This window comes from Mesoplodon densirostris, chromosome 10 (genome assembly GCF_025265405.1).
Source record: "Mesoplodon densirostris isolate mMesDen1 chromosome 10, mMesDen1 primary haplotype, whole genome shotgun sequence".
Classification (NCBI taxonomy): Eukaryota; Metazoa; Chordata; class Mammalia; order Artiodactyla; family Ziphiidae; genus Mesoplodon; species Mesoplodon densirostris.
In genome coordinates, this window is record NC_082670.1 from 35,858,582 (window position 1) to 35,872,336 (window position 13,755).

At 38.7% G+C, this 13,755-nt stretch overlaps 1 protein-coding gene across 1 annotated transcript in view; it reads right to left on the reverse strand.

Moving 5' to 3' along the window:
- Positions 1-13,755, reverse strand: part of DNAH8 (dynein axonemal heavy chain 8) — a 337,542-nt gene that overhangs the window by 87,622 nt on the left and 236,165 nt on the right. The window contains exons 80-82 of the mRNA XM_060111640.1: positions 11,197-11,318; positions 8,069-8,187; positions 6,306-6,508 (exon numbers count right to left, since the gene is read on the reverse strand). Coding sequence (XP_059967623.1) covers positions 6,306-6,508; positions 8,069-8,187; positions 11,197-11,318 — 444 coding nt within the window. The remainder of the gene's footprint in view (positions 1-6,305; positions 6,509-8,068; positions 8,188-11,196; positions 11,319-13,755) is intronic.

A 13,755-nucleotide genomic window follows, 5' to 3' on the forward strand; every position in this document is an offset into this window, starting at 1 on the left:
TTCGGTTTGTTTGGCCTTGCTGTGCATTGGGCACACAAACTTGGATTCGACAGCAATTTGTGTTTTAATTTTATTTATGACATACAGAAGTTTTAAAACTTCATCCAGTCAAACTTATCTTTTACTCTGGTTTTGGATTCTGGTATTATGATTAAGAAAATCTTAGCCACCCCAATAGTATCAATATATTCTTTTTATTCTTTTATAGTTTAAACCATTTAAGACCTTAATCAACCTAGAATGTACTTTAGTTTTATGTGAGGTAAAATCCTTTCTTTCTTCTGAAGTTAACCTGCTATGCCAACAGTGTTTATTGACTAATCCATTTTCCTTCCACTGATTTAAAATGTGAATCTTATCACAGTCTTATCACAAACTATTGTATATACTAGAGTCTAATTTGGGGCCTTTCATTTTGCTCTGTTGATCTGTTTATCTCCTCTGAGCCAGTTCTACACTGATTAAGTTATTGTCATTTGATAAATTTTTAAAAATCTGATTGGGCTTGTTCCACATTATTCTTTTTCCTTTTCAAGTTTTCTTGGCTATTTTTGTCCATTTATTGCTCTGGATGATCTAAGATCCCTCTACTATCCAATTAGGGGAAAAATGCTATTGGAATTTCAATTAGACTTGCATTCAATTTATAGATTAATTTAGAGAATACTGACATCTTTACAATATTGAATCTTTATACTGGGAATGTGGTTTAACTCTCCATTTATTCTAGTCTACTTTCATGTCTCTAAGAAAGTTTTATAGTTTTCTTCTAATAGGTATTTTAAAGATCATTTCTCAGTTTTATTTTTATTGAGAGAGTGAATGGGATTTTTACATTTTATTATACAAGAATGCTCCATTGATTTTTAAAATATATTTATTTTGTGACCAGCCACCTTACTGAACTATCCTGTTAAGTCTAATAGTTTTCCAGTTGATTCATTTGTGTTCCTTAGTTAGACAATTATGCTATCTGAGAATAATGATGATTTTTGTCCCTCTTTTCCAGTAGTTATATCTTTTATTTATGATTCTTACAATACATTAGCTATATCCTCCACAGCAATACTAAATGAGAGTGGTGATAGCAGACATCTTTATCTTGTACCTGACTTTAATGGGCATGTCTCTAGTTGTTCACCAAAAAGCACGAAGTTGTTTGAAGTTCATATTAATTGTCATATCATTACAATATTCTTCTATTCCCGTTTATTTATTTATTTATTTATTTTTGGCTCTGTTGGGTCCTCGTTGCTGCACACAGGCTTTCTCTAGTTGTGGCGAGCAGGGGCAACTCTTCGTTGTGGTGTGTGAGCTTCTCATTGCAGTGGCTTCTCTTGTTGTGGAGCACGGGCTCTAGGCATGTAGGCTTCAGTAATTGTGGCTCGTGGGCTCTAGAGTGAAGGCTCAGTAGTTGTGGCGCACAGGCTTAGTTGCTCTGCTGCATGTGGGATCTTCCCGGAGCAGGGTTCAAACCCGTGTCCCCTGCATAGGCAGGCAGATTCTTAACCACTGCACCACCAGGGAAGTCCCTATTCCCATTTTTTAAAAACCAAATATGAATGTTGAATTTTTATAAAATGCCTTTTTAGCATTTATCGAGGTAATATGATAACTTAAGGAAAAGTCATTCACTTATTCCTGTGATGAGATTTCTTAAAACCGTATCTTTCTCAGATTTGTCTATGCATCCTACTTGGTCAAGGCACATTATTAATTTCTGCATGTTATTTTAATGTTACGTAGAATTCTCCTGCTTGCATTTTGGTTAAGGTCCTTACATTTATATTGATAAGTAGGATCAATCTGTGGTTTTCTTTTTTTTATACAGTGACTATCTTGGTCTGTTTTTGATACCAGGATAATGCTATTCCCTTAAAATAAAGAGAAAAATGTATCCTCTTTTTATTTGTTATGGAATGGAATATAGCAGTCAAAGTTTTAAAGGACTTAGCAAAAAAATCATCCAAGCCCAGTGTCTTTGCTGAGGTAATAATTTTAAAACTTCTAATTTTTTTCATCTTGATTATTCATCTATTCAGGTTTTTCAACCTTTTCTGAGAAAATTTTGTAAGTTTATATTTTTCTACAAATGTCCATTTTAATGAGATTTTAAAACTTTAGTACTGTAATTATATACCATTATCTTATTTAACTATTTTCATCTGTATACTTTGTTATACCCATTTTCTCATTCCTACTTTTATATATTTGTGGGTTTATATTTTATTTGTTTGTCCTTTTTCATTCATGTTTGGATTCTATTTTCAAATCCATCCTTCCTTGGGACCCCTTTCTCCTTCACCCAAGCTCCTAGTAGGATTTTCTAATGCTAAATCCAACTATTTTCTCCCTCTTTCCCAGGCACCCAGTGCTTTTGTGCAGACTTTATCTTCTCTGAATCACTCACCACAGAGCCTGACAGGTTCCACAGTGAGAAGTTTCCTTCTTTTCTTTTCTACAAAAACCTATTTGATTTGGTCCCATCCCTCAAATTGCTGTCAGGTAACTGTTTAATTCATCCACTAAAGACAGTGAGAGGGAATAAAAGAGAAAGACCACTGAAGTGGGATTTGGAAGCCCAGAGATTAAGTTCTGAATCAGATATGTCACCAACTAGCTCTCTGGCCTTATCTCCAGACCTTACTTTCCCCAGCTGTAAAATAAGGTACTTGGATTTCAGGATTTCCAGAATCCTATTCACCTTGAGAATTCTATGATTATCTATTATCCAGTTACCCAAATAAAATATCTCTAGTTGAGATGAGATTAATACGTCATTCTGTCTACATAATGCTTTCACATTTTCACAGCTATTTGGTGGATTTTTTAACCCAAAGCAGTGAACAGCATAATGCTTCCTAACATTCCTTAAAAATGAGCGAAGAGTTCTTTATAAAATTCACTGGATCCTTCAGTGTCAAAATTAAATCTACTGTGTTTCCTAACAAAGAAACCAATAGAAGCTTGAACAATTTCTGGAAAAACACTTTAGTACCAAGAAATGGAATCACCAAATTGCCAAGCAAAGCAGTATGATAACATATAATAATACGAGGTGATAGCACCATTCTGGCTTTATGTGTTTATTTAGAGTTATAGTTATAATTTCTCCCAAAGGAGACCTTGAGTTAATTTCTTAATTCTGTTCTTAAACCCTTGTCCTAGACAACAGCATTATTTTGAGGTAAACTTGAAAGGGTAACTCTAATGGGAACTGCCCTTCTTCTAGGCACAGTATCCCATTTTAAGAAATGCCCTCCACGCTAGCTCCATATATGTGGTTCTTGCTATGAACCCATTTACACAGCAGCAGTTCACTGATTGGCCCAGAAAGGAGACACGACCAAAGCAAAACCAATGAACTTCTTCATTGGATATTTGGACCTGGGACCAAGAGTAAGGGGAATTTCCCTGGTGAAACCAAGCAGGACCCCGTGGGGCCATCCCAGGTACAAAAACCCCTCTGCGTTCCCTGTTTTTTGAAAAATGCTTTAGTCTTGTAGGCCTTCCTTGAGTTCCAAAACACAGACTCAAGCAGTTACTAATTAGGGAAGTGAGGGATACAGAAACAAAAAAAAAAACAGTTAAGCAAGAAAAGTAATGACAGCTTAAACAACAGTCAGTGATAAAACAAAAGTCCTAGCTCTTCCTCAAGGAATATACATAACAATCTGATGCATACCTTTGAGTTATTAGGAAGAAACTAAGACCCCCATCCAGATGGAGGATGGTGACTACATGAAGACCAAAAGCATGGAGACCCCAGACTGGTTGGAACCAGAGGTTGATGATTAAGATTTCTGAAACACCACCCTGTTACCTCACTATCAACCAATCAGAAGAAAGTCATGCATCCTGCAGCTCTCACTCCAAATGTTACCTTTAAAAACCCTTCCCTGAAAGCCTTTTGAGCATGAACTGCCTATTCTCCTTGTTTGGAACCTGCAATAAACACTGTACTTTCCTTCACCACAACCTGGGTCAGTAAATTGGCTTTGCTGCGTGGCGAGTGAGTGGACCCAAGTTTGGTTCGGTAACACTGGGAGTGCTGAATGTACTGAACATGTAGGTAGTGAAGCTCATGAGCCAACAGAAGCCATGAGTTCTGTCACATGGAGATCGGTTGTGGCAAGACAGGAAAAAAGGAATCTATATGCAGAAGTGGGGCATAGAAGCAACTGGACAAAGATCCATGGAGGAGTCAATCTCAAAAAGATGTGCTAACTCCAAGGCTATGAGAGAAACACCACTCTTAGACTAATACAGATGACTGGCATGCTGCAGTGAATGTCAGAGCAAAACAGCCTACTTTAAAGGTGGTTAATGAGACTTAACCATGAGTACTTGCCAACAGAACATGGGAACTCTCTGCATTGGGTTTCAGTGTTCAGACAGAAGAAAGAGGCCATTCAAATATGGATCCATATAGAACATAGAACAGTGTGGTGCCAATGAACAGAGCAAAGTCAGATGAGAAAAGAGGGGTGAACACAGACCATGCTACCATAAGCTAACAGTTTACAGGAACTTCTTAGTGAAGACGGACATGTGGCAACCACTTAAAGATGACTAAATTAATTTTGTATCATGTTTACATTGACTAGATAATAAGTTCAAGGTTTTATTTCATAGAGTAGATTTAGGGATTCATAATCAATCACTTTGATAATCTTTATAAAGACATAAATGAATTAACCCTACAAGGTATAGTTATAACGAGCTGAACCTGGATGATCCCAAGTGGCAATTCCAACAACATTTAGATTTTCAGCACATTAAGAATAAACCACCCAATTGTATCAAACATTGAGAAAAGAGCTAACACCTATCCTTCTCAAATTCTTTCAAAATATAGCAAAGGGAGGAACACTCCCAAACTCATTCTATGAGGCCACCATCACCCTGATACCAAAACCAGACAAAGATGTCACAAAAAAGGAAAACTACAGGCCAATATCACTGATGAACATAAGTGCAAAACTCCTCAACACAATACTAGCAAACAGAATCCAACGGCACATTAAAAGGATTTTACACCATGACCAAGTGGGATTTATCCCAGGAATGCAAGGATTCTTCAATATACGCAAATCAATCAATGTGATACATCATATTAACAAAGTGAAGAATAAAAACCATATGATCATCTCAACAGATGCAGAAAAAGCTTTCGACATAATTCACCACCCATTTATGATAAAAACGCTCCATAAGGTAGGCACTGAGGGAACTCAGCTCGACATAACAAAGGCCATATATGACAAACCCACAGCCAACATTGTTCTCAATGGTGAAAAACTGAAACCATTTCCTCTAAGATCAGGAACAAGACAAAGTTGCCCACTCTCACCACTATTATTCAACATAGTTTTGGAAGTTTTAGTCACAGCAATCAGAGAAGAAAAAGAAATCAAAGGAATCCAAATCGGAAAAGAAGTAAAGATGTCACTGTTTGCAGATGAGAGGATACTATACATAGAGAATCCTAAAGACGCTACCAGAAAACTACTAGAGCTTATCAATGAGTTTGGTAAAGTAGCAGGATACAAAATTAATGCACAGAAATCTCTTGCATTCCTATACACTAATGATGAAAAATCTGAAAGAGAAATAAATGAAACACTCCCATTTACCACTACAATAAAAAGAATAAAATACCTAGGAATAAACCTATCTAAGGAGGCAAAAGACCTGTATGCAGAGAACTATAAGACACTGATGAAAGAAATTAAAGATGATACAAACAGATGGAGAGTTATACCATGCAGACGTAGAGAATGGACTTGAAGACATGGGGAGGGGGAAGGGTAAGCTGGGACAAAGTGAAAGAGTGGCATGGACATATATGCACTACCAAATGTAAAATAGATAGCTAGTGGGAAGCAGCCACATAGCACAGGGAGATCAGCTTGGTCCTTTGTGTCCACCTAGAGGCGTGGGATAGGGAGGGTGGGAGCGAGATGCGAGAGGGAGGAGATATGGGGATGTATGTATATGTATAGCTGATTCACTTTGTTATACAGCAGAAGCTAACACACCATTGTAAAGCAATTATACTCCAATAAAGATGTTAAAAAAATTAGTATATGGTAGATGAGTGTGTTCTTCTCTGCACAAAGATATTTATATCACACACTCACTCCAGGAGATCTGAAAGGGGAGGAAAGAAGGAGTTTAATAGTTTTCTAATATTTATGAATTTTATCAATATATTTATAAGAATAAGCTATAAAATTATGAGAGGCAAAATTTGAGGCAACAATATGGAGGTTTTGCTAAATTTCATAGGTTGCTGATCATACCCAGCTTCAATTTCTTGGCCAATGCATCAACTTGAATTGTGGGATCAGATCCCATGGACAGAAGACATATCAGAGGTGTTCGTGTATCACTTTCTTCCCAAGTTTTCTCCAGATTTAAGATAACTGGTTCTGTGTACTTTTCCTCCAAAGAATCTGCAATATACTTTCTTGCTTGAAAAACAGTACGGTCTGGGCACCAAGACCTAGAAAAGCACACGTTAGAGGAAATAAATTCAGGTTTTAAAAATTCTATCTAATGCTAAGCACATAAAGAACACATAGTTAGTTAGCAAAAGGATAGTGAGCTAATCCTTCTTTATGCAGATATGTGTAAGATGGATGGCAAGGTTTTCTATCCTTGGATGAATGCAAGTTTATTCATATAGTTTTGATGCTAGGCATTGGCAAGGAGTAGGTCAGGGCCAGTTCTGTTGCCAATCTAGAAGGGAACGTAGAAGTCAACTGATCCAAACGTCTCATTTTCAGAGGAAGCAGCAACTACTCTGAAGCTTTAGTTATTTTCTTTTTAAAACACATCAGTGATTATCCCTAGTAACTAAGCTATCAGCTTCAGGTAAGCAATTCCTCATTCAAACTAATACACAGGAGCACATTCATTCTTTGACAAATATTTATGGAGTGAATACTATACATCAGGCCCTGCTCTTGATGCCAGGGACTCAGCAGGGATGCAAGGGGAGGTGTCCTCTGCCAGGTCCAGTACATGATGGGGGCTAGCCTGCTGCATACTCAAGGTTCTACAGTCTTCAGAGGGAGATAATATGTCAATGGTGTTAGAAGTAGCTTGATCAGCAAGCATTTATTTAATACCATCTGTGTAGACTACACTGTAGCAGGTTCTACACACAATGACACATTAAATAAATGTCATTTGATATTTTTAGATCACAGAAAAGCGCTATGGATTCTTCTTTGTTAGTAGATTGCATTATTCATTTGACATAGATTCAATTTTAAAATGATGGATATAAGACACATCTATTCTAATAAAATAAAAACAAATAGCCATTTTGCAGTCTGCAGGTCCTGAGGTCATCACTGCTGACAGCTTTGATCACTCTCAAAGAGTGACAACAACCAGGAAACAACTTTTCTAAGAAAACTCAGGGGTATAACATTAGGAGAGACAAAAACAACTCCAACATAATCCGACATCTTTTTGTTATTCTTTTGGTGGTTTCATCTCCCCCAACTCTACCCTTCTGTGTTGCCCACCACCACACACACACACCCCGCCACACACACACACACACACACACACACACCTTCCAATATAGAAGCCTTCTTTGAGCTACTGCATGTTGAGAAAACATGAAAAGTGAGAACATCCTCAACATCACTTTCAAACTTTTGCTTCCATTTTAATAGCCAAAACAGCATTTATATGTTTCAACAGTACAATATTCTTGGTTTTAGCTTAAAAACTAATTGCCTTGTAACTCTGTGAGATCTATTCTTTTACAGAAGTAAATTCAACAATAAATGATTCACTCAATGGTAAATGATGAGCAAAGTGAATAGTAAAAACATATTTTTCATACGTGTTTTGCTAAAAGCACTATCATTAACACATTATCAAAATATACCTTTCACCATATTATTTGCCATCCCAAACTTCAGTTTGGAAGCATATACATCTATTACAGTAACTACTGGGACATAGTGAAGTAAGCTCACTGAGGTGGGATCTGTAATTTGACACTATAAAGTGATGCTCTAGGTCTGATAATACCTATTCTCACCTGATAAGTAAAAGCTTGTGGCAGGTATCTAGTGAGTCATTATATCCATCAGGGATGATTTCCTCCTCTGGAGCGTCTTTATCAAACCAGATTTTCCATCCCTTCTCATTACGAGATATCTAAAATAAATAAGCTGATTAGCGAGCCCCAGGAATATATGCAATTAAAATTGAATAACCTGAGAAGGTCATTCTTTATAGGCAGCTAATTTTTTAAACATGACCACACTGTTTACATTTTTCTTCAGAACCAGTGACTCAGATAGATTGGATATTATGATTCCCTTTCAGTTTTTCCATTGCTCTTCTATGTGATTTGCTAAAATTAGGACTATATATCAATTACACTAAACGACTGGGCAGGAAAAAACATAGACCAGGGTTTCTCAATCTCCGCACTATGGGCATTTAGGGCCAGATTAATTTAGTGTTGAGAGAGGCTGTCCTGTGCATTTTACGTTGTTTAGCAGCATCCTTGGCTCTATCCATTAGTCACCAGGAGCACCTCTGCCCCTGATTTGTGGCAATAAAAAAGGTCTCCAGAATTGTCAATGCACTCTGGGGTGTGGCACCAGGTTGCCCTTGGATGAGAACCACTGACATAGACCACTTTGATACCCAAACCTGTGTATGTGGACCTCTACTTAAACTAGTGATAGATGACAAAATCAAAACTTTAATTTTCCTAGTCATCCCCCCACCTTGAGACCTTAAACCTAAGTATGGATAAAGTCTCTCCAAGAGCTGGTCTCAAACACCTGTTCTTTCAGAAGCATGGAGAGAACCACAGGTTTTCAGAGATATTAAAGGATGCTCCCTGAAGTCCGAGCGCTGTCAAAACTAATTACAGAAACTATAGATCTGTGAGCCTGACGCTGCTCCTCAGCAACAATCAGGCTGGGTTATTTAGACAGTGTCTGAAGCATGTTTTAAAAGCCATGGCAAGCACTAATAGCAAATATTTATATAGCAGATACTATGTGCCAGACCCAAGGACTGTACTTTTACTTCTATTATCCCCATTTTTTACTGAGGCACAGAGAGGTTAAATAACCACCCAAAGTCCACACCATACAAGCAATTCATCATCTAGGATACAGACAGGGTGCAAGTTAATAACAAAACAGTTGCTCTGTAAATCATTTGCTCCAACTTTGTCCCTGGGATGCTAAAAGATGGAGGAGAATTTCTGAAATGTTTCACAGCTGCCATCTTTCTCTGAAGATTGCAGTGGCTCTCCCTAGTTGGCTGCTGCCAAAAGAATCTGCCTGGCGCAGGGCTTGGAGGGCCTGGGTGCTGCTGCAGCCCCACCCTACTGCACTGGTACCTGTGCTCTGCTACCCAGAGTGCCCCCTGCAGGTCTCCTCCACACTGGCTGCTAAAGAGAAGGAGTTCCAAGAAGAAACAGGGTGCGTATTCTCAACCTACCGGCCTTCCATCTGCTAATTTTGACTCTACCATATAAAGCTTTCAGGGCGAGCTGCATCTGTGATAGGATAACTCCCAGCCCCTTGCTCCTGTATTTCCCATTCCTGGCCCTCGCTGCTAGCAAAACCACCTCCAGGTGTTAAACAGTTTGGCCTGGGATGCCAAAGCAGGGCAGCTGCTCTTTGAGGCTATTTTTGTTTCAATTTCTGACACCCACTCCGCTGGGAGATTGATCTCCTGTTTCCTCCCTTCCTCCCACAGACAGGCCAAACTCTTGGCCATCTGATGGCAGGTCGCCCTGATGGCAAACTTCTGCAAGTTTGTGGAGAATAACTCTTCCTCTTCCCTTCTGGCCCATCCAATGGTGTAAAAGAAGTTGGACAGAAATAACTCATGGTGTCATGAGCATGGGGTCAAATTACAGCTTTACCATTTATGGGTTATGTGGCCTTGGGCAAGTGCTTAACCTCTTTGAATCTCAGTTATCTCATCTATTAATCATGTCAATAATACTTCCCTTGCACAGTTATTATTGTTGCAAAGTACCTATCCATAGTAAGCAGTAGTAGCCACCAGATTCTACACCAAGGGTATTTAAAATCTAACTGACCGAGGCAAATGATACTGTATATCCTTATATTAATATAACCCATCAGCAGAGGGGTGATTTTTCCCAGTGGTACTTGAAGGCTGCCTTTACCCAGTCTCGGACCAGACCCAGATCACTTTTTTTTTTTCAAAGTATTTGTTTGGACTTGGAAGACTCAGCTGTAGCTGTAGTACAAAACAAAGCTTACTGTCCACCACAGATATAGTCTAGGGACTTTATCCAGTTGACTCTGACCCAACCATGGTGAATGGGTAAAGAATACATAATGTTCCAGAAGTACCCCTAAACAGACACACCTAGTGTACTCTTGGGAGGGGGACAGGATGTTTGTGGAGGGGAGGGAATCACATGGTGACAGTGAGAGGCTTCTGCCATCCTCAGCCTAGGGATAAGGCTACCAATCACTCACTTTGTCCGTCACCAGCAACTGTAAAAAAGATGATTATCAGCATTTGACACTGGGAAATTGCAGGCCCTCCATTGGTGACACACAGGCATAGCCAACAGACCTCAGTAATAAACAACTGTCTTTATTCTGAGTTGCATAATTGTTTTCTGGTGAGAGTTGAATCAACAACTAATCCACAATAACCAATTTACATTTTCAGATAAGAAAAACAGGTAAATCGGGGTCTGTTTCACCATTTTCACCATTATAACTTCACCATTTTATAAATATTTTCACCATTGAAATGACTGATTTTTTATAGAAGGACCTCAACCTCTTCACTTGCCTCAAATTCAAATTTGCACAAATAATTTCATCATAGGCATGAAAACATGGAGTCTACAATAAAAGGGTCCACCCACCCAGAATAAAAGCGTTCTGATTCTGACAGCAACTCAAGCAGGTTATAAATGATCCATGCCCACCACACAGAAGTAAAGGCAGTTGCCTGCACCTGTGAAAAGATTCCTTGGGATATCCTTCTGTCCACCGCCCCCAACCCCCCAGAAGAGCCACAGCGCCTTAAAGCTACACAAGTGTACTGACTCCTCTGGGTGAAGGGTTTGTCACCAGGAGGCCCCAGTTTAAATGGCCCAGGTGTGTTTGGGTTTACAGATCAGTACTTTTTCCAACCCTTTATTACCTGGTTCATAATTTCTGCAAATTGCGGAAGTTTACTCAGTTCCACAAGATTCAGCCAGGTCATATCAAGGATCCAGCGAAATGGTTTGGGAGGGCAGGCTTTCAGATCTAGAGCTGCTCCCCCTGTGGAAAGGCGTCAGTGGGAATCAGGTCAGCTTGTGCTCTATTTTTTAGAAATTTATTTTCCAAATAATAAAAAATGAGATAACCATATCACACACAAAAATGGGAAAATTGGAAAATAATCACGTTATAGAAAATGTGGTTACCTTTTTTTGGTACAGTTCCTTCAAGTGTTAGTGATTTATAACATCTTATACAGATAGCAACTCCCTGTCATTTTTCCCTGCAAAGAATTTTTCTCAGGTGGTTGCAGATGTTTGCCTTTTTATTGTTTTTTAACTATCTGAAATTTATAATTTTGATATCAATGAATCGGTTGATCTTTTCATGTGTGATTTTAAAAGTCATTTCTTAGTCATCACTCCTCCAGAAGTTTGATATTCAATACTATTGAAATATTTTTTATCAGGTCAAAAAGATGGATAAATGGATAGATGAAGGGATGGAGGGAAAGAGGAAGAGAGGAGTATAATACATCTGTGGGTTTTTAAGGGGTTAATTATGTTCAAATCATTTATTCATTCATTGATTCAACAAACATTCACTGAGCCACCTCTATGTATCTGGCATATTCCAGGCACTGGGGATAAAGCAGAGGAAACCCAACATGGCTCCTGCTCTCACCGAGTCGAGTGGAGAATGTGAGTGATAGCACTGGATTGTACTTTGAAGCAAATCACAAGTCAAATGAGCACATTCAGTGTGACAATCGCCACCAAGATGTGTGATTATATCTGCACTTTCAAAATTCCTCTATTGCATGTCTTTAGCAATGTTTTATCATAATAATTCCAGCTCTGTTGTTTAATTCAGATGTATGCCAAACAGTGGTTCTTGAACTTTTAAATTCTATAACCCTCCTGAAGAACTCATCAAATCCCTCCACCTCACTTATCAACCCGGGGACAAAAACAGGGGAGGTGGTGGGTGGAGGGGACTACAGGTCTCTGCTCTCCCCTCCAGCATCTTCCTGAGAAGGTGAATGAGCTGAAGTACTCCTTTCGTGTAAATCCCTTTGCTCCACCGTGGAGTCAGGGGCTCTGACTGCCACAACACCTTTAGAACCTGTAAACCTTCCTTCCACACGCCCCCACCCCTCACAGCGACCAGGTGAAAAAGACCTTACTCTAGCTAACACTGAGTTTACCATAGGAGAAGCAAGCCCTAGAGTAAATCACCTGCAGATTTAAGGGATTCTCTCCTCTAACATGGAGGTAGATGCATACCTTTTCTTCTTGGTTGTTTCCCCCTCACAGTGATTTCATGTAAACATATACCTCAAAGACATCAGGAGAAGATATTTAAGCTACATCAGTGTTTCCAACATATCATGCACCTAAACTAACCCAGAACAATCACAGCCCATCCCATTCCCCCAAATATCCTGGCTCTGCCACTTGCTAGCTGCATAAACTTAGACAAAAACTCAGTTTCTCTCAGTTCTCTCTTCTGCCAAATGAGTGTAATAATAGAATCCATCAGATTGATTGCTGTGAAGATTAAATAAATGAATGTATGTAGAAAGCCAACAACAGTCATGGCCCAGAGTAAGAGCTATGTAATCATTAGCTGTTATTTTGACATTAACTCTCTGTTTTGGAAGGCTAGGTCCAAACCAACCTGGAAGGCAAGAGGAGACCCTCTAATGTGTCTTTCTGTTCATGGTTTACAATAAAATAAAGATGATGTCCTTCTAAAATAATCAGGTGGGGGAAACAGGTATATCAATTACTCTACAGTGCAGGATTGCCCCTGGTATCTGTTTCATTTTTCAAAGTGTTTGGACATTCTCGGTTGAAGAAGAAAGTCAAAGCCACCTTCCAAGTATTGCAGAAAACTAGTAGGAATTAATACAAAGGGAAATCAAACATTTCTGCTCTGATAAGTCTTTCTTCTTTCCCTCTTAAGTACTGAGTTCAAAATGATAAAAAATATCAATGATCTAAGGGCCATATTTGTTAACTTTGTAAAAAAAACATTAAAAACAAAGTCCTACCATCTATTTTTTTAAAGATTTCTTTTATGTGGACCATTTTTAAAGTCTTTGTTGAATTTGTTACAATATTCTGTTTTATGTTTTGGTTTTTGGGCCAGGAGACATAGAGGATCTTAGCTCCCCGACCAGGGATCAAATCTGCACCCCATGTATTGGAAGGTGAAATCTTAACCACGGGACCACCAGAGAAGTCCCAAGGCCTACCATCTTTTAAAAAATAATTTGGTCAAACTGTAAGCCAGTTCAAAACTAATACAAACTGTACAATAAACCAGTTTTGATCTTTTTAAAACTCTTTTACTGCTCTGACAGTGCTGACTGTACTGACAATCCACCTATCATAAAATCCCAAATTAATCTTCTAAAGCATCGCTCATGCTACTTCCCTGCTCATAAAACATTCGATGGCTCTCTATTGCCAACTCAATTAAATCCAAACTC